The sequence below is a fragment of the Syngnathus typhle genome, linkage group LG7, assembly GCF_033458585.1.
Source record: "Syngnathus typhle isolate RoL2023-S1 ecotype Sweden linkage group LG7, RoL_Styp_1.0, whole genome shotgun sequence".
In the NCBI taxonomy this organism is placed as follows: domain Eukaryota; kingdom Metazoa; phylum Chordata; class Actinopteri; order Syngnathiformes; family Syngnathidae; genus Syngnathus; species Syngnathus typhle.
In genome coordinates, this window is record NC_083744.1 from 13,686,716 (window position 1) to 13,707,420 (window position 20,705).

Sequence of the window (20,705 nt, forward strand, 5' to 3'; positions counted from 1 at the left end):
GGGGCACTGCTGCACCACAATAACATCTACAATGCTTTCATTTGTATGTTGTCCGTCTTCGGCTGCCTCGCACATTCTATTTAGAAAAAACAACAGCATAACATTAAAAAAAGTTGAACGTTGCTTAGGCTATTTCAGAAAAAATACTTATAGCTGTATTTCTGATCATTTACATCGATGGAGTGGGAAAACACTCAACGCCTAAAAATCCAAACTATTGGAACGATCATTTTAGTTGAAGTGGACATGACGTGGACATATATTTTAGTGACAATTGGCACAATTTTTTAGTTCTACGTGATGTTAAACCGTTTTCCCCCAGCTGATCGTCTGTCCATACTGTATAGGCCCTGACATTGACAGCTGGATGACGAGTCCATTGTTCTTAATCCAAATATTTAAAAAAAAAAAAAAAAAAAGCCTCCAAATTCACGTGTATATACACTTTATTGTACAATCAATTGACAGTGTTGGTACAACAGGTAGCACAATGGGTAACATTTCAATGGAGAACATTAGGCACAAAAAGGACAGATGGGGGACAGACTGTTTTTAAAATTATTTGTTTGGAGCCTCACCGGGGTCCCAACAAAGCCCAACAAGTTACAAGGACCTTCCCAATCTGCGGTTGAGTAGTATAACACAGACTTCCAAGATATAAATCATGAATGGTACGTTGATTCAATAGCGCCCTCTGCAGCATTTGGGGAGGAAAAACCTGACCTGACACCTTTTTGTCCCAATCGACACAAAATTGAGTTGATTGGATGCACAAATAAGGACTCATGGCCCAAATTGAAAAGTCGGCCATTTTGGTTTGAAACAAGCATTTTGTGGGTGATTTGTGGGCTTTATCTGGACCCCCCCCCCAAAAACAACACAATTAGCATCTCAGCATTCATTGGCATGTAAACGAGGCTCTGGCTTTTAGTCAAACAACTTGGCCGCCGTGGCTTTGCCGTCGTATTTGGCCGCTTTCCCGTCAAACTCGGCGGGGAGGATGTCGGCGTCAAACTCCTTGTAGTAGTTTTCCAGCTCATCTCCGTGCACAAACACCTGAGAGAGGAGAAGGCAAGCGGACAGTTGGCACTGCACCGGGCGTGGGCGGTGTTTCGGACGTTACCCTCTCCAGTAGCTTGCTCTTCATGAGGGGCTTGACCACGTTGTAGGTGGTGGTGAAGTACCACGGCTGGTGGATGAAGTGCACGGCTTTGAAACGAGCTGGGAACGAGTCCTGGAAGGACAAGTGTGGACATTGTCAAAAGTGTCCAGTTCTTTTGGATTTTTGAATGTGAAGAAATAGCTCCTGTAAATAGGTATAGTGTGAAGGTATTCCACCTGCAACATGTCCACCATCTTCTTGAGCTCGGTGGGCTTGATGCCCGACGCCTGCTGCATGGTGAAGCCTTTAAAGTTCTCGATGATGCAGAAGCCGTTGATCTGGGTCTCCTCGTTCTCCAGAAGCTTCTCCAGGATCACGCAGTAGGCCCGCAGGATCTGCGCGGGAAAAAAAAAAGTGTCTCCATGGTCAGAAGAACGCTCGGCAGGGTCAGAACGTACCTCGTCGAAGGTGATCTCCTCGTAGTCCCAGTTCTCGATGTTGAAAAGCAGAACCACGCGGCCGTACTTGTCTCGGCTCTGGAGGATGCCCGGGTAGCCCGCTTCGATGGTGCTGCGTACCGCTTCGGGCGTCAGGTTCTCAAACAGCTCAGGGTACTCCTTCCTGAAGCGCACGTAACCTTGAAGAGGAAGTCCCAGTTAATGTAATCTGGTCAAGTGATAAAAAAAAGATCTAAAAGATGCAGGATGGTGACCCTTGAGGAGCAGCGCAGATGCGGACATACCCTTCATGAGCTCAAAGGATCTGGGAACGTCGTATTTCCTGGCCCGGATGAAGCGAACCAGCAGGCTGTCGGGCTTCTCCCCGAAAGTGTCCTGCACGCCCTTGGCTAGCTCGTCTCCCGCGTCGGCCTTCTCCTTGATCATCCCCCGCAACTCCTTGACCGCAGACACGCGCTTGTCGTCCGTCTCTTGCAACTCGTCTTTGGCCTGCGTGGTTGTTGTTGTGTGACAATGTGACATTCCTTTTAAATTAGCCTCAACAGGAGCACGATACCTACCTTCTGCCGGGTGTGGTCCGGCACACTGGGGCAAGGTCCAAAAACCGGCCCGTGGTCCTTGACGGTGAGGCGCTCCAGCTTGGCCCGGAGAGCCTGCTCCTCCTCGGACACCATGCGGTAAGTTCCACTCTGAAGATGGAAAGGGGAGCTTCGTGTTATCAGTATTTTTGAAGTTCATGAAAGAAATTCTCTCACTCTGCTTGTTTTTTTTTTTTTTAAATAAACCTAATCCGCATGAAGGCAAGCGTTAATCAGCGCTGCAGTAATCTGCCTCACGAGGGCCCACAAATGCGGCGTGATGCCGATTAATGGCTGCAACCTAACAATGAGCTTAGTTTTTTTTTTTTTTTTGGCCAGGTTTGCGCATACTCACAACAACAGCCATGTCCGCTGAGCGTCACACTTTGGATCGTCAGTCTGAAAAAACACGCATGACAAAACCAATTAAGTAAAGTGCCTCATGTTTGAAGTATTTAACAAGAAGTTTATACAATGTGTCATCGAGGCGGGTTTATCATTTTAGATTGAAATGAATTACATCTTAATGTAGTAAATTTGTGTTTAACATAAACAATTGAATGGAATGAATCTAGCTTAATGCCACTGCTGCCCTGGCCTGATGATGATTTTGATGTATGATGCTAAATTTAGCTCTTGCATTATTTATCTGGCAGATTTAAGGTCAACTCTTATATAAGCAGCACGATTTGGATTCTGCACAATCGGGCCGGGGAACAATAGCAATAGAAATAATAACACAAGAGCAAAAAAAAGAAAATACATTCATAAACTACCCTTAAGATTAAAATGGGCGAGAAAAAAATTGCATTTGTTTTTTTCTACAATATTTTAAAGAAGACATTTATGGACTCAGTTCATGGAAGTATTTAATGAAAAATAAAATAGAATACAATCGAAATAGAATAAAATGTAGCTTTTATCTATTTATTTTTGCTTATTTTTTGTATTACATTTAATTCAAAACATCAAATCAAAATGCTCACTTCTGAATTCAAAAGAAAAGCATCACATTCAAAAAGGGTGCTCTCTTCTGCCATCTAGGGGACGAGCATGTAATTGCTCTGCCTGTCACCTCACGTCGCTGCCATAGATAGATGAACAGCGATACATTATTTGTGGCAAGTCATTTTGCTGAGCAAACAAATAGAATATTCAACAAGTGAGGAAATGTAAATCAAATTTAGTATAAAAATCCAAATCCCACAAGATGAGGAGGAGGCCTACCTGTTTCGAGGCGAAAGTGAAGCGTCAGCCGTCCGTGTGAAGGACGGGGGCAACGAGCTGTGACTTTTGTAGCGTGGGGATTAGTGGCGTCACTGCAGATTACAGCACGACACGTTTTTTTTCCCCCCCATTCAGCCTGCACAGTGGTGGAGCGTGATGTAATGTTGGGGATACAGTCCTGGAGTGGTCGAGGGAGGGATGTTTGGGATTTGATTGCATTCCTCCAAGACTTGTGTAAAGTGCCCTTTGTGACTCTGAGCTTCTACAACGTGTTCTGGGCTGCTGAACGTTTCATAAGGCAAGACTCAAAGTGGCTTTGAGTTTTCATGAAAGTGAAGACTTGTCTTACCGATTGGGACGAGAAACCCATTCGAAGGTATCGGTACTCGCAGAGGATGCCGATACCAGCCATAGATACTCTGTCATCAAGAAAGTCCTATTTGTGAAAGAAAACATTCAATAATGTTAGTAATGTTATACTTGTGTTCTATTGAACCACTTAGAAAGGAATTTTCAGGTGGATAAAAAAAAAAATATTTTTTTATAGCTATTTTTGCTTTGGATTGAGTCTGACTGCATCCTCTCCCTCCCCCCATTGCTCACGGTACCGCACATGTTTCACCCCCCCCACCCCGAGGGATGGCGAGCCGTAATCTGCTAAATCTGCTCAAGAAAAAAAATAGCGATTTGAGGAACAAAGTTATGCGGATTGGCCCAACAATGCGGCCACTGTGCTTTGGCTTCATCATCCCGCGTCAGAGCCTCCACACACGGGCTTCATATATGCTCAGAGGTCACATATTATGAGGTATACCTAACAATCGCACCGCATTCTCAGAGCTGGATAGCAAAAGTCTACGCACCCAATTTTGTAAGTTTCTGGTTCATAGATTTCAATTGTATATATATATATATATATATATATATATATATATATATATATATATATATATATATATATATATATAATATATATAATTTAATATATTTATTTAAATTCATGAAACTATAAAGATTCCCACAATTTAACAAGGACCTAATCATGTAGTCACTTAGGGTACATTATCCCCCCAAAAATTGTAGGAGACATCTATTTTTAAATATCACTATCAAGTTTTAATTGAGACGTCAAAGAGCAGCAACAGCAGCACGTGTCAAGGAAGATAACGCCGACTTCCTGTTTGTGATGACGGTAACACTTCAAAAAGCTTTTCATGACATTTGTAATGTTCTTAATTCCGGCTGTCAGAACGAGGGCAAAAATCATCATTTGACGGTGTTTCCTCACTGGCTTCGCCTCGATCAAAAGACATGATTTTTTGTGCAATCAGCGTTTTTGCCATCCCGGAGTAGAGAACGCTTAAGAGGAACTCGGCACTCTCAAGAATAAATTAGGAAGCGATTGCCTCAGAGTTGTCGTCGTCGTCTTCAACGGGCCAGTACTGGTCCTGCATGTACTGCGCTAGCGAGTGGTGTTCTGTCAGCAGCTTCTGCAGCTCCCACTCCCACTGGCAGGCCACCAGCTTGTAGAGGTCCAGGGCTGCCAGGGCGTCCTCCACCGAGCAGTGGCCCTTACTCCCCAGCTGTCAGATTGGAACAAGTGCTTGTTTATTTGAGGTTCAAATAGAAGCACTGTCCCCAAGTGCTTAACCTACCTGGATGTGTCTGTTGAGGAGCTTGCCGGCCAGGATCTTCAGGGAGACGCGCCGGCGGCGGGGGAAGCCGGCTAAGCGTCTCAGGAGGTGCGTGGCCCCCGTGTCACGGACCATGTGACGCGGATAACAGATACCCAAAACGCGGAAGTCGTTGAAGAGCGAGTGTCCCACCACCACCTTGCCTTGGAGAATGTCTGAGATCTACAGGAGATGAGGGAATAAACATTAGCATTCATTGACATCTTTGAAAATGAGTCTAAATTTAACTGAAAATTATTCTTAGTCTGAATAACGGCTAACAAAAGTGAGGACACATTGAGGTGAAAATTCGACATTATCTATTGTATGTTCACTGTTATTTGCCTCACCCACGATTTTTTTTTTATTTGCCCATTCCTTGACACCTGGGGGCCACCAGGTGGCGCCAAAGCAATACTGCTCAGGCTTTGTCTTGAGTACAAAAACAATGGAATGAGGGATTTCAGCAAATATGCAAATTCAGAAATTGAATCGGAAGTATGCCAAATGAAGGTCCTCAACTTGCTTCAACATCCAGCAGTTATTTTGTGATCGCTCTTGTTTGCGTCACTGTCCGTCGGCCCATCTCACCTCCTGTCTGGCCTGAGCGTAGGGCGCGGCGTTAAGCATGTGATGCGGCCGGATGCCGCTCCAGCGCGTCCTGTAGTCGGTGACGGGATGACACGGCCGGACGTATTCGTCATAGAGAACGTTGCCGTGGTAATCCAAGATGCTGCAGCGGGCCAGCTCGCTACATCGCCCGCCTGCCCCAGTGCCCACCATCTCGCAGTCCAGCGCCACCAGAGAGGCGGAGATGGTGCTCAAGCACGGCGAGCTCCTGCCGCTGATTGGTGGGCTTCCCTCTGAGAACCCGCTGTCCACCTCCCAGGTGTCCCTCTGGGTCGGATCTTTGTCTGGATTGCCTCTACTGCTTTTGGAGTCTTTGACTAGTTCATCACTGTGGCTGTCAGTCCTTTTCCTCTTTGCCTGCCGCCTGCGTTGCTTGCTTGCACACTTGAGGGCCCGAAACACCATGGCCTGTTTGCACACCAATCGGTAGTTGCTCAGAAGCCCTCGGTACGAGGGTTTTTTCCTTTTCCGCGTCCCCACCATTATCCACGGATCAAAGTATCCTCACTGTCATTGCTGTGCGATGAGAAATAACACATTAAAAAGTCATGCCATGCAAACAAAGCCTACTTTGGACTGATTCAAGTTAAATAAAAGTATGGTTTATTTTAATTACACAAGTTACTAAATCAAATCCTGCCTCGAAGAGAGAATTTAAATATGGTGCAACACAGCATAATCTAAACTAAAACTAGCAAGTACCCATCCAACACTTTGATTCGTTGTCTCCAGTTAGGTCATACACGTGACGTCACGTAGTCTATCCAACCTATGCCTGTGTCACTCAAGCTACAGTTTTGCTTTATATTTTAAGCGTCATTTTAAACCGTGTCGTTCAACTTGCATACATATATGAATTAAATTAGCGCTACACAATCGCGATTATATTTCAAAAGGGAGAATGAGGGGGGAAACGCTGGGTTTTACTTTTAAGCTAACCGGAGAGCACGAGCCACTCCAGACACATAATAGTACCCATTTTCTCGAAAACAAACGATTGTAACATCGCAGGCATCTCTTTACTTGTGGTTGGCCGATGACAAAAGATGACGCTGCAATAATTATGATAAGAAAAACAAGCTTAATTTGGTTAAAAGTACCTTTTGCTGTGGCACGTGGACAGAAGCGATGCAGCCTCGGCAAGCGTGTGCAAGGTCGCACCTGATTGGTTAATCGTCTTCCTCGTTGTTGCTAAACAGGAAGTGATCATAATTGATGTTTCGCGCGCCATCTGTCGGTCTGGAGTGAAAACGTCGGCTACATATAATACAATTGTAGTCAAATCAACTTTATTATTAATGTTTGACGTATCCAAGACTCTAATCACCCAATTCGTTGTATAGAAAAACCCCTTTGTGTTCAGTAAATAACAAACCTGGAATCTAAAGGTTGAAAATCATGCTGCCATCTCAAAACACATAAACAAATGCTTGTATATAACAAAAAACATTTATTTGATCTTTGCATCTTATATTTTTTTTAAGTATAGCCCTCAGAAAATTAAAATGGCCTGATAGGACAAAAGGTTCCCCACCCTGATTCAAGAAAAAAAAAAGCTGTACGTACATCGGAATATTGTTTCTTCATATCATTATGAAATCGTCTCGTTCACGCATATATTCTTTCCATCACAGTTAGGCTAGCACATAAAACATTACTTACACTACATACAGTTTAATAACATGTTAAGAACACGAGCGACAAATAACTGATTAGATTGTACTTGCTAGGGAGGGGGCGGAGTTACATTCACCTTTGTGGCCCACCTGCCTTTCTACTAGTGCAAAGAGTCCCGTGTGATAAACTGAAATTGCCGTGTCGGCTTTGCATTAAGAAGTCATAACTTCAGTGCCTTCGCTGTCCAGCTGAGGTAACTGGAGCACAAAAATGAAGTCAAACATTTTGCTGTTTGTTTTCAGTGAACCAAAAACTACAGTGGAATTTCCAAAGTTAAACGGTTTGGACTTGAACCAAAACAGGCATCCAAATTCAAACAAGTGTCAAAGCATTGTATCTGCAAAAAAGCAACATGAAGATGTCCTTGGTGAGATTTTCTTTGGCTTTTTTTGTGTGTGTGTTTTCACACAATGCCAGTGATGACAAAGATGAAAAGTGTAACAAGAACCGGAATCACAAATGGACCTTACTGCTTCACATAATATCCAGTCTTCAAACATCATTAGGTGACAGTGCTGCATAGAAGTAGTGTTACTTTTAGTGTAATTCCATAGTTGTTAACTTTTCTTTATTTTGTGTTGTTACTTAAAACATGTGAATGTTATAGAACATTACATGACTTCCTCTGAAGGAAAAAAAAATTAGGGATGTTTTTTTTGTTTCTAGAGCAAGACCAGTATGACGGACGGTCATAGTATTGTTACTTTGTGCTTTGCATCCTCAAGGTAGAAGCCAACTGTCTTGGGAAAGGGTGGGGTGGGGAAGCATTTAGTAACTTCTCTCATCAAATCATAATTATTATATTTTTTAGTTTACGAATGTTACGCTTTACGCACTTTCTGTTATAATTGTTCCCTTTTCCTGTCATTTCTGGTCAGGTCACATTTTACATGTATGTGTGTGTGTGTGGACACAGCCTTGGTGACGTTTTGCATTTGGACCTGAAATGTGAATATGCGTGACTTATCTCAAGGCACACGTCGTACTTGAAGATCTTGGGGCCCAATTCTACGAGGCCCTTCAACGTAAAGATGATGAGGTGGCGCCCCCTCCCCGATGTGAGGAATCCGACCATGGTCGACGGTGGCGGCAGGCCACGTGTCCACAGGCAGGATTGTAAGTGTCGGGAGGAAGACGCAACAGCGCCCGCGCACTCACGAGGTCTTCAGAAGGTCCGCTGGCTCTTGAACTCGGAGTAAACGAGTCCCTCTGCCGAGATGGCGTCGCCGAGCCCGACCGTCCGAAGCGGCCGCTTGCACACCAGCACCGGCGTCATGTGGAAAGTGACGTTTCCCCGGCGCCACGCCGTCACCGGAGCCGTCGGGTCCAAGGTGAGCGCCACCCGTGGCTCCGAGTCTGAACTGTGAAAGCGGAGCGGCGCTTTCAGCTCCGTCTTGGCGACGTCGACGACGCGGGTGCCGCACGCCTGGCTGCTCGCCACACGCGCCCCCGCCGCCACCGCCGCTTCCTGGTTGGCCCAGTAGCCGTCTACCGTGGCCAGCACGTGGTAGGCCAGCGTGTGGAAGTGGACGCGGGTCAGCTCGGCCTCCGACGAGGGGTCGCTGCGGCCGTGGCGTTCCAGGATCCACAGGAGGATGTCGCTCACCTGGCCCACAGCGGGGACGCCCTCCCACCCGGCCAAGTGGGCGTGGGGTCCGCCGCCCGCCTGAGAGAGGAACAGCAGCTCCTGCTCGTTCAGCCCGACGGAGCTCACGATGGGCATGAACTGCTAACAGGAAGACAAAAAGACAGACGGCACGGAACACAGTCAGTCGACATCGGCTCGTTATTGGAAATGTCAATTCATTTCCGTAAACTGTTACGATGGAACGGCCATCCATTATTTTCTTTGTCATTTCCAACATGTACCTCCTGCATGATGCTGTTCATGTAGTCTTTGTCCGTCATGCTCGCCAGCTCCAAGTGGATGGGGATGTCCTTACGAATATCCGATATGGCTGCCACCGCCTGCAGAGAGGGGAAAGTCAATCTTTTTATTCATTTAGCCTTCTGGACATCGCAAATTGACTGACAAAACCCGCCCACTCGCTTATGTGTTTTTTCTGATACGATGGAGAATATTGAGAGGCCGAAGGTGCCGCAAGACCTCTTTAAGTCGCTCTTCCCACAGCTGCCGGCCCTGGCCCTCCATCATGTGCAGCCCGGACAGGACCACCAAGTCGGGTTGGAACTCTTCCAGGCTGGCCACGAACGTCTCCAGCGAACTCATCTCCCCGTTGGACACGTCGTGCGAGAAGATGAAGCGGTTAGCTTGAGGCGCCCGGGTAGAACCCCACTGCTCGCCTGGTCACAGAAATTCCGTGGGAACATTAAGGAACGGACAAAGATTTTAGGAGGAATTTGTCCGATGAGTTGATATTACCTGCTTTATACTCCAGGATGAGGTGGTATTCATCCGTCTCTTGCAGGGAGCCCGGCGGGACGACGATCTGCTCATCCAGCATCTCATGCAGTTTAGGTCCCACTGGCCCACATAACAAAACCTGCAGTGATAAGTGAATTTCCACCCAGATGTAGATTGAGTTTGCATTCTACTATTCTTTCTGCTTTTTGCAGCTTAGTCTTGGTCCTTGCAGCCCACGAATAAGAAGGCTTTGCAGTGAACCCCCCGCCAATTGTTTGTTCGTGCTTACCATGAGCTCGGGATAGGTGGCGAGCTTCTGACCGATGAGGGCTGCGTTCCCTCCGACGTATAACTATAGGACAAAGAGTTCAAATTTCAGGCGTGAGTGACGGTACAAATAGAAGACCTCTGACAGGCAGCTGGGGGTCACCTTAGCACCAGGATACTCAGCGGCCGCCCGGGCGATCCGCCGGAAGACCTCCTTGTCGCTGAAGAAGCGCTCGGCGGCCGCCCCGCGTTCCATGTAATGGACAAAGGCTTCCCTCAGGTCCTCTTTGGAGTGCAGCACCTCATGATCCAGGCCGCTGCCGGGTTCCAGGGCCAGTGCCTGCAGCAGGCCCACCCCCGACACCACCACGTCCACGCAGGCATTCACCCTGAAACGTTACATCAGGTCCGTCCAAAATTATACACCCCCTGGAGTCCAGCAAGCGCGGGTCAAACCTACCCGACGGCCACTCTGCTCCACTGCCGCGCGGGCAAGGTGATCAACGAGTCCCAGGCGTCGGAAATGACCCGCTCCAGGCGGGGCTCGCTCTGCGGGGATGATTGCAGGCCATCCGGGCTGATGTACTGGAGGAGCTGCTCGGGCAGCTCGGGGCAACCGTGGTAGAGGCAGCCCACCACCAGGGCCAGCAGGGCCGCCACTGACGCCTTCCTCCACATGATGCGCTGCAGATGCAAACACAGTGAAACATTTCAATTCTTGTGGTTGTGAGTTGAGTTCACTTCCTCAACACAAGTGCTTGTATCTATTAAAGGTCGCAAGTCAGAGCAAAAACTTCTCGGACTGCAAACTCGTATCTCAGGACACCACTGACGTCACGCGTGAAGAGTTTAGCCAGAAAATGTGTTGGTTGAATTACAAATTTCATTGCTTTTGCGTTCTTATACTACAAACTTTGCAACTCGAACCGAGTCATTCTGACATTATTGTGTTGGTTCCGCTAACGCTAGCTAGCATGTCTTGTCTTTTTGAGTTAAGTTCGCCGCAACCAAGCGTGACAACTGTAAAACGCGTTAAAGCCGCTCAGAGGAGCGCGTAATCCCATTAAGAACCAAATTTTCCATTTAGATTCCTTCACGACAAGTTTTAATCACTCAAAAAACGCGGGAGCTAAAACACTTAATGGCTGACGACAAGAGCGGTGGTAGAACCTACCAGTGGTCCAAGTGCAGCCTTCAAACGTGTCACCGAGGAACGTGTTGTTTCCCAGAGAACCGCATTAAGGGCTGTAAAATCGCTCGATGCTGCCCGTGAAGGGGAAGGCGAAGGTCGGCGTCATTGAACGGACGAGAGGCGGTGAGGACGGGGACTCAGCAGCACCGGGATACCACCGTCCGCCAGCGTCAGCACGCAGCTAGTAGGGATGGGCGGATCGATACCAAAATATCGATATATCGATCCAGGCTGCTTATTTCTGAGTATCGATCTCCCTAGCTAAAATATCGATACTTACAATTATTTAATTATATTTTTCCTCATTTTTTTCTGCTCCAATTTGACGACTTGCACTCATGCTAGCACTACTTTTCCTTCCGCCTGCTGCACCGGCGTGTCCTGCTCTGCTCTGCTCCCGCCCCCTTTTCTCACAAGCCAAGCCCTCCTCCTCCGCCCCCCGTTCCAATCCAAACAAACACAAACAAGCATGGCCACGGCGGCGGCCCAGTCCGAACGCAAGAGAAGTCTGGTTTGGGGATATTATATTTTACTTAATAACAACGAGGCAAAATGTGAAATATGTCAGAAATCAATTAAATAATGTGGCAACACCTCAAACTTGACAAAACATTTAAGCAAAATTCACCCCACGGTTCATGAAGAGCTGCAGTTGAAACGTGCCGCAGACACTAAGGCAGCGACGGAAAACCCTGCAGCCACACCGAGGCTAAGGTACCAAAGTACCTTAGAAGCAGCGTTTCAGAAAGGCAAGACATATCCAGGTATCAGGTGCTATCCAAAAATCGTAAGCATTTGTGGTTGATGTGCTATTTGAAGCAATAATTACTACGCTTTAGTCAGTCATTTATAAATAAAGTTTTCCCCTTTTCAATTTGTGGTCGAACGCCATACGTTTTATTTGTAACTCCACTTCCTATAAACGACACTAAAGTATTACAATATTAAATGTAGGTATCCAGTGGCTTTACAAATTGATAGTTTTGGTACCATGTCTCTTTTTAGATTATACTAAAAGACAAACCTTTTTCCCAACAACAGAGAGAGAGAGAGAAAAGTAAAGAATAGCTCCTTTTTATTAAAGTTATACTATTAATATGCATCTTCCACTAATGCACTAATGTCTAAAAAGGTTAATAATTCATGTACATGACGTAATACTTTTTTCTACAAAATTCAATAGATGACTCTCCAAGAGCAAGAATGCCACTGCATTTAAATTGTTTTTTTGGCGGGAAATTACACTTCCGGTATCGATATCGGATCGAATATTGGGTATTTCGGGTAGGAAATACTTGGTATCGGATCGATTCCAAAATCATTGGTATCGCCCATCCCTAGCAGCCAGTAGCAGCGACAGCAAGCCCGACTTCCGCCTCTCCGCTTGACGCATGCGCAGACGCAAATATATAAATCATTTACTCCGTATTTGGTTTTGGGGATCTTATTACTAAACTATAGCTATATAATTTATTCAAGACGCAAAATACAAGTAAATGTTACGTTTATTAGTTTTTGCCTTTCATAACTACTTGAACATTGGGACAGTTATAAATTCAATAGTGGTCAAAACACAACCTGTTTATTAACACAATTATCTGACAAAAGACATTCAAGAAAAAGTGAGCACTTTTACATCAAAAACAGAAATCAGTGAATACAAATATGAGAACCTAAAAGCATATTAGAGTTTTATTTACACCATTTATTACACACTGAAGCAAACAAGTCATCATTCATAAAATGCATTTGGCCCCTGGCAGATGGTTTTAAAAGAACACTCTAAAAAGTTCACATCTGAGGTAAAACCACCAAACTCACTTTCATTGCATTCCCATGGATTTTCTTTTCATTCTACTCATTTGAGGACTTTTGCGCCAGACTTGCTGGGTGCTGTGAAGCTGACTCGGACGTCTCGCCGATAGAAACCTTGAAGGACTCCCTCAAGGACAACGTCAGGCAGACCTACCACACAAAGCGAGAGCGACAAGTGGCGCTTGGGACTGATGCATGGATGCCACGCCAAGTCATGTAACCTGCAATCTACTGACATGAAAATGGGCTGTACCTGATGTGCATTTGGACACATACGGATCCTGGAAAAATCCCATCACTCGCTGATGTGGCAACTGAAAACTAAAAGGAAAAAAAATGCAACGCTGACTCGTCTTCATCAGAAATGATGATACGATACATACGGGAACACAAACAGACATAATTCCGATCAGATTTACCTGTAATCCTGATTGTCCAGGTCATCAAGTGATCTGAAATCAAAGAAATTCATTCATCATCAATAAGCAGAATAATCAGCCATGTTCCGTCAAGCATCATTCAAACAAAATTGGAATGCCGCTCTAATTTTATTCTATGAGGTCAATTATTAAGTATTTATGGAAGACAAGCTGCTAGTGGGCTGTTTATTTCAGCCAAAAAGCGCTGAAAATGGAACGAGTAGCCACCTATGCTGCACTAGCATCAAAAGTGTTCTCACTCCATGCTGCTGATCTTGTTGCCTGTGTGATAATGTTTGACATGGAGGAAGTCCAGCAGCTCCTGTGGCACATCCTCACATTGATAGATGATCTCCTGGATGGGACACAACACAAAACGTATTGTGACACCAGCTCAAAACAAGTCATTTTCGTTATACTGCCGCTTGAGTGAAGAGAGAAAAACAAGCCATAGCGCTCGTGTTGCATTTTTCTGCGTTACCTGGATGTAATCCTCCAACTCCTGCCTTCTCTGCTCCAGAGGTTTGGTCCTCAGGTGAGGATTCCTTTTACTGGGGAAATCGGGAGTCTGGATGATCTTCCTGAGCTGAAATCACAGATATGACTGGGCTCCTTGGAGGACAGATCGTCAGAGGTCTAATGAGGAGTGTGTGACGGCGCTGGGGCGGTCACGTGAACTCACTTTTCTGTGCAGAGTCTGGAATTCGCTGCTCCTCCTCAGCACAAAATGTTTCCTCTCATTGAAGAGCACTTCAACTCGAAAGAGCTTGCACGGAGAGAAACGAAGCGTTCAAATAATTAAACACTGTGAGTAACAATGGAGCATCTCTAATAATTATATAACGGTGAATGAAGAGCAGATGATTCAGCTGCTTGTTTATATTTGAACATGTGTCCACTAGGAGGCATTGTACACTTTTTGTACACTTTTTAAATTGTACAGTGGTACCTTGTGATACCAAAGGTATCTTGACTAATTTGACCTACTTTGAGGGTACTGATTTGACAAAAAACAACTTTTGGAGGTTTATTGCCGATTTCAATATTTGGGGGGGGTTAAAAATCCCCCACGCAATATATTTATAATGAGCGTCAATTATGCGCGGATTTACGCTACTCGCGCGTGCCAGTGTTTACGGTGTTGCATTGTCGTTTTTCCCGAGGTTCTTTGAACGCATCACGACATGAACTACCTGCTCGCCCAGCCCAGCCACCAGGTGCTCACTCACCTTTCGTTTTAGTCTTTACTTCAGTATAAAACCACAAGCAAAATATCCGACAAAACTCACAAATAAAGATAAAACGGACATCAGACACAACAATAAGAAAAGGGATTGATAGTGCTCACCTTTTTGGACTTTCCCACCTCGTCCACGTCCCTCTCCATGGATGGAATGGTCACTTGAATCATTGGCCTAACAGTTGTCCTATTTGAAGCGACTGAGTTAAACTTTTTGATCGGTCCAAATGTATCCGGCGAGCTTTTATGGAGTATCTGCTGTCTCGATGGATGTGTCCGGGTTGTGAGCGCTCAAATCGGGCGTGAACAGCAGATCGTCTGGCCGCTCGGAGCTCCACCTCCACGCTAATTGGACAGGATGGTACATCCGGGACATTAAAGGTGCAGCCCACTTTACTTTATCATTTACACACCGAACAGGAAACTAACTAACTAACTAACTAACTAACTAACTAACTAACTAACTAACTAACTAACTAACTAACTAACTAACTAACTAACTAACTAACTACTTTTTAAAAGTAGTCAGGATGAAACTTGTTATTTTCTTATGTATTAAATTGGGCAATGAGGGGAAAAATTGTTGTTCACATTTCTACATTATTATACACACATTATAGCTAATCTAGTGAAGTGTGCGACTATGTACTGTAGAAGCAATGTAGTACTCCAAGTTTCACTTCCCACGTTTGGTCCTGAAAGGGGATGCAAACCCAGAAACTTACAACTGTTCACACACAAGCTTGTGTAAATCATCTCCTATAATTTTTCAAATTCAAACCCATTTATTATGAACAAAATAGAGGTTGACCTCAGTGACAAACATTTGCTGGTCAACTGAGTAGTTCAAACACAACTCTCCTAATTTGAAGGACAAATGAGGAGGGGTAATAAATACAAAAAATGGTATATAATTGAATAGAATGTCATGGAAGTGCAACGGTTGTGAGAGAAGTCAGAATATTAAGAAGTATGAAATAAAATCAAGTATTATGTGGCTGTTGATCTTCTCTTTGCACTTTGTTGTGTTTTTCAGAAAAGCTATTGTGATGTGGTCAAGAAGGACAAGTAAATGTGTGGCTGGGGGCTGACATGAGCAGGTGTGTCTATTTTGGTTTTTGACATATGTCTGCTTATGAAATGGAGGAATGCGAGGGCAAGCATGCACTTGCTGCCAGTTTGCGATGAGCCGACATAACAGCCGCTCGGTCCGAGTGAATGGAAGCGCTGTCATCCATGAATAACCACGTTAGCCAACGCATTCCTGGACTCGGGTGGAAATATGACCCGACTAGCATCACAAAACATGGCTAAAGTAGAAACGTGAAGTATGACCTGAATAGAAACGGGTAACTGACTCCAATAGAAACGTGACTCAAACAGAAATATATGACGCAATTTATGGACATCTCGATAACACTTAGGTTGTTTGTGAAAGCAACTAACTAGTAGTAGAAGGAAAGTGAACGAGTCTCTCCAAACTTGGCACCTGGAAGAAGAAGAAAATGAAAGTATAGTTAGCGAGAGATAAAGACAATCCACAAAAACATCATGGGCGTTACCGTCTTGCCCGGCCCGACGCTGAGGTCTTTAATCTTGTAGAAGTTTACATTTCCCCTCGAATCTGCGACCAGGATGCAATCTGAGGCCTTGGCGAAGAGCACGGAGGTCAATTGGACGCCCTGTGCGGCGGGCTCCACGATGACTGGGTCCAACCTGAGAGAGATGTAACGTTTTGTTAGACTCCACCAGCACCATGAAACAAGCTCAAGTCGACTCAAACGGACATCGCCAGTATCTGATGGAGACTCACATGGAAGCGTTCAGGTCCCAGATCTCCAGCTGTTCACTTTTGATGGAGGCAAAGACGGGGGGCCAGAGCGGGGACCACCTAACGGACAGCACGGGACTCTGGATGGTGGTGAAGCTCATGGCCGGCGTCAGGTGGTCCTCCTTCCAGAGCTGGATGGTCCAGTCGGCCGAGCCGCTCAGGAACACGTCGGGGCTGAACGGGGACCACTGCACTTGATTGACAGGGCACTGACGAGGCAGCGGAAGGAAATGAGACGCCACCTAAACATCGGCGGCAAGGTGAGCCTGACTCACGAGGTGCTTCCGATAAAGGGCCAGGTAATGATGGTGGTTGGACACGGAGCACTTTTGGACGACGCCCTCTGAAGTGCCGGCCAAGTAGATGGTGGGATCCTGAAGGCGGGACCGATGAAGTCACACAACATGACGGTGAAGATGGATTAAAAGTTTGATTTACCGTAGGCTGAAAATCCAAGCAAAGACCGGCCGTGGCAGTGGAAACCAAAAGACCCTCCCTCTTGGTTTTGTTACCTTCGGCTTTCTTGATGCCGTCTTGGATTCTCCTCAGCTCCAGCATGCCTGACGATGGATGGAAAAAAGAATTATCCGAGTTTGGGTGGAATCCAGCGATCAGCATGATCTCCTACCGATGCCCTCCAGGCCGTGGCTGCACAGCAGCCACTTGAGGATACGTCCGTCCTCCGAGACAGACACGACGGATTCGATGGTGTCCTCGTCGGAAAGGCCCATCTCCTGCCTGGCCCAGGTGATGTTCCACACGGGATGAAAATGTCTCTTTTTGCAACCGCTTGACAAGAGAGAAGAAATATGGAAAGTTATTAAGTTAAATGATCTGATTTGATTTGATTTTTAGTCGAAAAGGCAAAACTGGCGGATCTGGGCGAAAAGCCTCACATGCTGCTGGCGAGGAATGTGCGCCTTTCTCGATTGCGCACGCTGAAGATGGCGACGGTGCCGTCGTGCATGCCCACCGCCAACTTGTCGGGTGTGGTGGAGGAGAAATCCAACGCCGTGATGCCGCTGTGACAGTGGTAGACGCGCTCCGGCCACTGCAAAAAGCGTTGCAAAGGTCGACGTCAAGATAGAAACAGGATGAGAAACAACACGTGGGTACAAAAACAAGACTGAGGTAGAAACATGGCTGAGGTGGGGAACAAAAAGTTGAAATGAGATTCTGGAAACACACTCAAGTAGGAACTGGACTCAAGTGTTCTGGAAAGATGCCACTGTCATGCAAATTACATACGGTCAGGTTCTTGATGGACCAGCAGCAGATCAGGCCTTTACTCCAGGGCTTGAAGTCACCATAGCCCACTGCCAGCAGATCCTTCCAGGGAGAGAAGAATTTGTCTTTGCGGGCCACATAAAATGATAGGGTGGGCCGTATCTGGCCCCCAGGCCTCAGATTTGAACTTAAAAAATCCGCAGGCTACAAACGATGAACCATTTGCATTTTACGCAACGCCGTAAAGCGTTCCGGATGTCTTTCTTACCATGTTCTGCTTGTTCCAAGCCATAGAGGTGATGTTCCATCCTTTGGTGAGTTCGCAACTGAAGGTCCAGAGAAGTTCCAGAGATGGAGCTACCACTTCCTCCTCTTCCTCTTCTGCCTGCACCTCCTCTTCTTCCTCATTTTGCTCCTCCTCTTTCACCTGCTCCTCCACTTTTACCTCCTGCACCTCCTCCGTCATCTCATCCAATTCTTCCTCTTCATCCTCTTCCTTCTCTTCTTCATTGTTGAGCTCCTCAGACTCCGGCTTGGTCTCGAAGGAGGGTTCTTAGAAGAGTTGGCTCGTCATGGCACTGAGACAACCATCTCCATTCGTCAGACGTTACCTTGGATCTCGGGGAGGTTCCTGTAAGAGGCCAGCCTTGCTTGAAAGATGTTGGCAACCACGCAGCGTTCTATAATGAGCAGGTTACTCTGGAACGTCTCCGACTGGAAGATCAGCTGAAGCTCTGACTCATCCATCATGTCGCCCGCTTGCTTGTTGAAAGCAAACAAGGAGCTTCCGGTACTGGCTGGGGACATGCGAGACAAAATCAACAACTTTCCCTAGTTAGCGTACATTCATTTTTTTTTTACTTGTGTCGATTGTGCTGATGCTGCTGACGCTTCCTATTTCCTTGGGATCTTCATTAAAGTCCGGCGAACTTTGCGCACTTCTCTCCGCTTTTGAATCTTCGGTTTGGAAGGAGTCGAAAATGTCCCAAATGGTGGCCATGGTGCCTGTCAAAAAAAGCAAATTTGAGTAAACTGACCACTTAACAGAGCGAGTGTCAAGCTTACCCTGATCGTGCATGACAATTTTGTCGCTCTGGAGTTTTTTGTTTTTAGAAGCTCCGACGAACGTCTGCATGGCTCGCTCCACGTACTTGTCGTTGCCCAATCGGTTGTTGCACAGCTCAATGTAGAGGACGTTGCTCCGCCTAAAGACGATACGGCGAGGTTTCCCTATGCTCGTAGACTGATAATTCATAAAATATTTTTGGGGGGAAATCTTTCAAAGACAACAACCTAAAATAAAATAAAATATAATAAAAGATCTTCACTGACTTAACGGCCTCAGCGTCTTCAGCCTGATTGGACATGCAGATGGTGGGCAGATCCAGGAGAGTGATGGTCTCTGTCTCGCTCAGGTAAACGTGCAACAGCTCCTCCACAGCAATCTCCTCCGATGTCTGCTGACTCCCAGTTTGCCTCACGGAATCTGGGAAAAGAGCAAAGAATATCGGAATATAATTGCGTTTGCCATTCTACGACCCTGGTGTCAAATTATGAGTGAATAGCAACCGAGAGGCTGGCTGGTGTCCAATTTGATATAGCCCATGGCACTCTGAGAGCCCACCCTGGGTGACAAGCTGGGAAGACTGCTGCTCCACCTGCATGTCCTGGAAAGCATGGAGAAAATATTGATAGATAAATAAATTTGAATTTTCTTTGAATTAACATTTTGCTAGATGGTTTTATATATTGTATTTTTCATGCAATCAAAAGGATAAAATGATACTCCAATTAGCAGACACTTGTTACCCGGAAGAGGGCACATAGAAGCACGAGGAGGATTTGGAAGTATCGAATCTGGAGTAGTAATCGTCAAAGAAGGATCTCTGTGGTTTGGCGTGCGGGTCCTTGGGCTCGGCCTCGTACAGGGGCCGAGGTGTGACATCATTTCCTTCCTCATCCAGAACCTGCAAAGAAAAAGATGAGGCACAAAATGAGCTGCTATAGCTGAGGAGAAGTGTGCTTTACTTTAAGATGTTGGCATTATAAATCGTCATGTGATTTTAATTTTCTCAACTAAAATGTGATAGTGTGTATTACAAATTGTTTTATTAATATCGTTGTGGAAATTGAGAAATATTCTCTTTTTGAAATGTGGATCCTGATTCTGACGGTGTACCTAATGGAGAGTCCAGTGAAGTTACCCGGATTGCTTTCCTATGAGCGAAGCGACCCATTTTGCTTTCCGACACCATCCTGGAGCCTCTCCGGCTTTGGTGACCCGCAAGGCTCCCTGTGTATCTGGAACTGTGAAGGATTCGCTGCATCCCCGAAGTTGATCTCATTGGCCGGGAGGAGCTAGAAGACAAAAAGGGCAACAACAAAAACAGAAACAGAAAGTTGACGTTAGGATTAGCCACAAATTTGTTTCAGAGTTCAACAAATGGATATAATACATACGCAGTTAGTGTTGAACTATGTCGCCTCATCTTTTGTTTTTGGTTTTACAACACCTTCAACCTGGATTTGTCCCACAAATAGACGCCGATTGTTGCGCTTTTGTTGCCAGGACAACGATACGGGCAACACTGCGCATGCGTGCTATACATCTATTTGCTAAGAAATCCAATTTTGTACACATCTTGCTCGGTGTCAAAAGAAAGAATAATGAAATTAAAGTAAAAATAGATAAATAATGATATTCTTTTTTAATAGAATTTTTATTTACTCCGAATATAATATAGGTAGATATACAATTAAGGACAAGTGATTATTTTTTTTATCTTTCAAGGGACTGTGTCCAATATTTTACTTTTATTTATTTATCTTTGTCAAAAACAACGGTTCTTTTATCCTTGTATTTTTGTTTGTAGTTGGATCATCAGCCACAAACACGCAGACACACAACTGGGACGTTTACAAAATAATACAGAAGCAATCTATGCCAAGCACTTCCGGGTTCTTACCTTCCCTTATCACGTGACCTGCGCATCACAGCCCCCCT

General features: G+C 45.6%; 5 protein-coding genes and 1 long non-coding RNA gene across 12 annotated transcripts; 1 reads left to right on the forward strand and 5 right to left on the reverse strand.

Moving 5' to 3' along the window:
- Window positions 1-428: 428 nt before the first annotated feature.
- rlbp1b (retinaldehyde binding protein 1b) lies at window positions 429-4,260 on the reverse strand. Of its 5 annotated transcripts, XM_061284220.1 has the most exons (9): window positions 3,366-4,260; window positions 3,125-3,222; window positions 2,494-2,537; window positions 2,121-2,249; window positions 1,845-2,049; window positions 1,561-1,739; window positions 1,339-1,497; window positions 1,124-1,234; window positions 429-1,056 (listed from the first exon to the last, which is right to left on the reverse strand). In XM_061284220.1, exons 3-9 carry the CDS (start codon window positions 2,503-2,505, stop codon window positions 928-930), a joined length of 924 nt encoding a protein of 307 aa, XP_061140204.1. In that variant the 5' UTR covers window positions 2,506-2,537; window positions 3,125-3,222; window positions 3,366-4,260; the 3' UTR covers window positions 429-927. The 5 variants fall into 5 exon arrangements, with proteins under 5 accessions (XP_061140204.1, XP_061140201.1, XP_061140203.1 ...); XM_061284217.1 differs by having other exon boundaries at window positions 2,494-3,543; window positions 3,715-4,260; XM_061284219.1 differs by lacking the exon at window positions 3,125-3,222.
- A 198-nt stretch (window positions 4,261-4,458) lies between these two features.
- On the reverse strand, window positions 4,459-6,860 carry isg20 (interferon stimulated exonuclease gene). The gene is made up of 4 exons (XM_061284151.1): window positions 6,769-6,860; window positions 5,630-6,184; window positions 5,021-5,221; window positions 4,459-4,948 (listed from the first exon to the last, which is right to left on the reverse strand). The coding sequence occupies exons 2-4, from the start codon at window positions 6,149-6,151 to the stop codon at window positions 4,757-4,759; spliced, it is 915 nt and encodes a 304-aa protein (XP_061140135.1). The 5' UTR covers window positions 6,152-6,184; window positions 6,769-6,860; the 3' UTR covers window positions 4,459-4,756.
- A 75-nt stretch (window positions 6,861-6,935) lies between these two features.
- On the reverse strand, window positions 6,936-11,364 carry adpgk (ADP-dependent glucokinase). 2 transcript variants are annotated; one of them, XM_061283724.1, is made up of 8 exons: window positions 11,152-11,364; window positions 10,438-10,661; window positions 10,141-10,366; window positions 10,000-10,062; window positions 9,729-9,849; window positions 9,453-9,649; window positions 9,215-9,313; window positions 6,936-9,071 (listed from the first exon to the last, which is right to left on the reverse strand). In XM_061283724.1, exons 2-8 carry the CDS (start codon window positions 10,653-10,655, stop codon window positions 8,511-8,513), a joined length of 1,485 nt encoding a protein of 494 aa, XP_061139708.1. In that variant the 5' UTR covers window positions 10,656-10,661; window positions 11,152-11,364; the 3' UTR covers window positions 6,936-8,510. The 2 variants fall into 2 exon arrangements, with proteins under 2 accessions (XP_061139708.1, XP_061139705.1); XM_061283721.1 differs by having other exon boundaries at window positions 6,936-9,074.
- A 1,365-nt stretch (window positions 11,365-12,729) lies between these two features.
- Window positions 12,730-14,961, reverse strand: snx22 (sorting nexin 22). The gene is made up of 7 exons (XM_061284051.1): window positions 14,752-14,961; window positions 14,086-14,169; window positions 13,885-13,989; window positions 13,664-13,758; window positions 13,404-13,436; window positions 13,238-13,305; window positions 12,730-13,134 (listed from the first exon to the last, which is right to left on the reverse strand). Exons 1-7 carry the CDS (start codon window positions 14,812-14,814, stop codon window positions 13,028-13,030), a joined length of 555 nt encoding a protein of 184 aa, XP_061140035.1. The 5' UTR covers window positions 14,815-14,961; the 3' UTR covers window positions 12,730-13,027.
- On the forward strand, window positions 14,885-18,964 carry LOC133157484 (uncharacterized). Its single transcript, XR_009715014.1, has 3 exons — window positions 14,885-15,024; window positions 15,680-15,743; window positions 17,990-18,964. It is a non-coding gene; the product is annotated as an uncharacterized LOC133157484 (long non-coding RNA).
- On the reverse strand, window positions 16,026-20,282 carry dnai4 (dynein axonemal intermediate chain 4). 2 transcript variants are annotated; one of them, XM_061284049.1, is made up of 17 exons: window positions 20,162-20,282; window positions 19,906-20,059; window positions 19,511-19,668; window positions 19,271-19,368; window positions 19,034-19,187; window positions 18,767-18,906; window positions 18,563-18,706; window positions 18,313-18,498; window positions 17,970-18,253; window positions 17,723-17,803; window positions 17,371-17,525; window positions 17,103-17,263; window positions 16,913-17,034; window positions 16,750-16,848; window positions 16,457-16,683; window positions 16,206-16,359; window positions 16,026-16,132 (listed from the first exon to the last, which is right to left on the reverse strand). In XM_061284049.1, exons 1-17 carry the CDS (start codon window positions 20,188-20,190, stop codon window positions 16,085-16,087), a joined length of 2,394 nt encoding a protein of 797 aa, XP_061140033.1. In that variant the 5' UTR covers window positions 20,191-20,282; the 3' UTR covers window positions 16,026-16,084. The 2 variants fall into 2 exon arrangements, with proteins under 2 accessions (XP_061140033.1, XP_061140034.1); XM_061284050.1 differs by lacking the exon at window positions 20,162-20,282 and having other exon boundaries at window positions 19,881-19,997.
- Window positions 20,283-20,705: the final 423 nt, after the last annotated feature.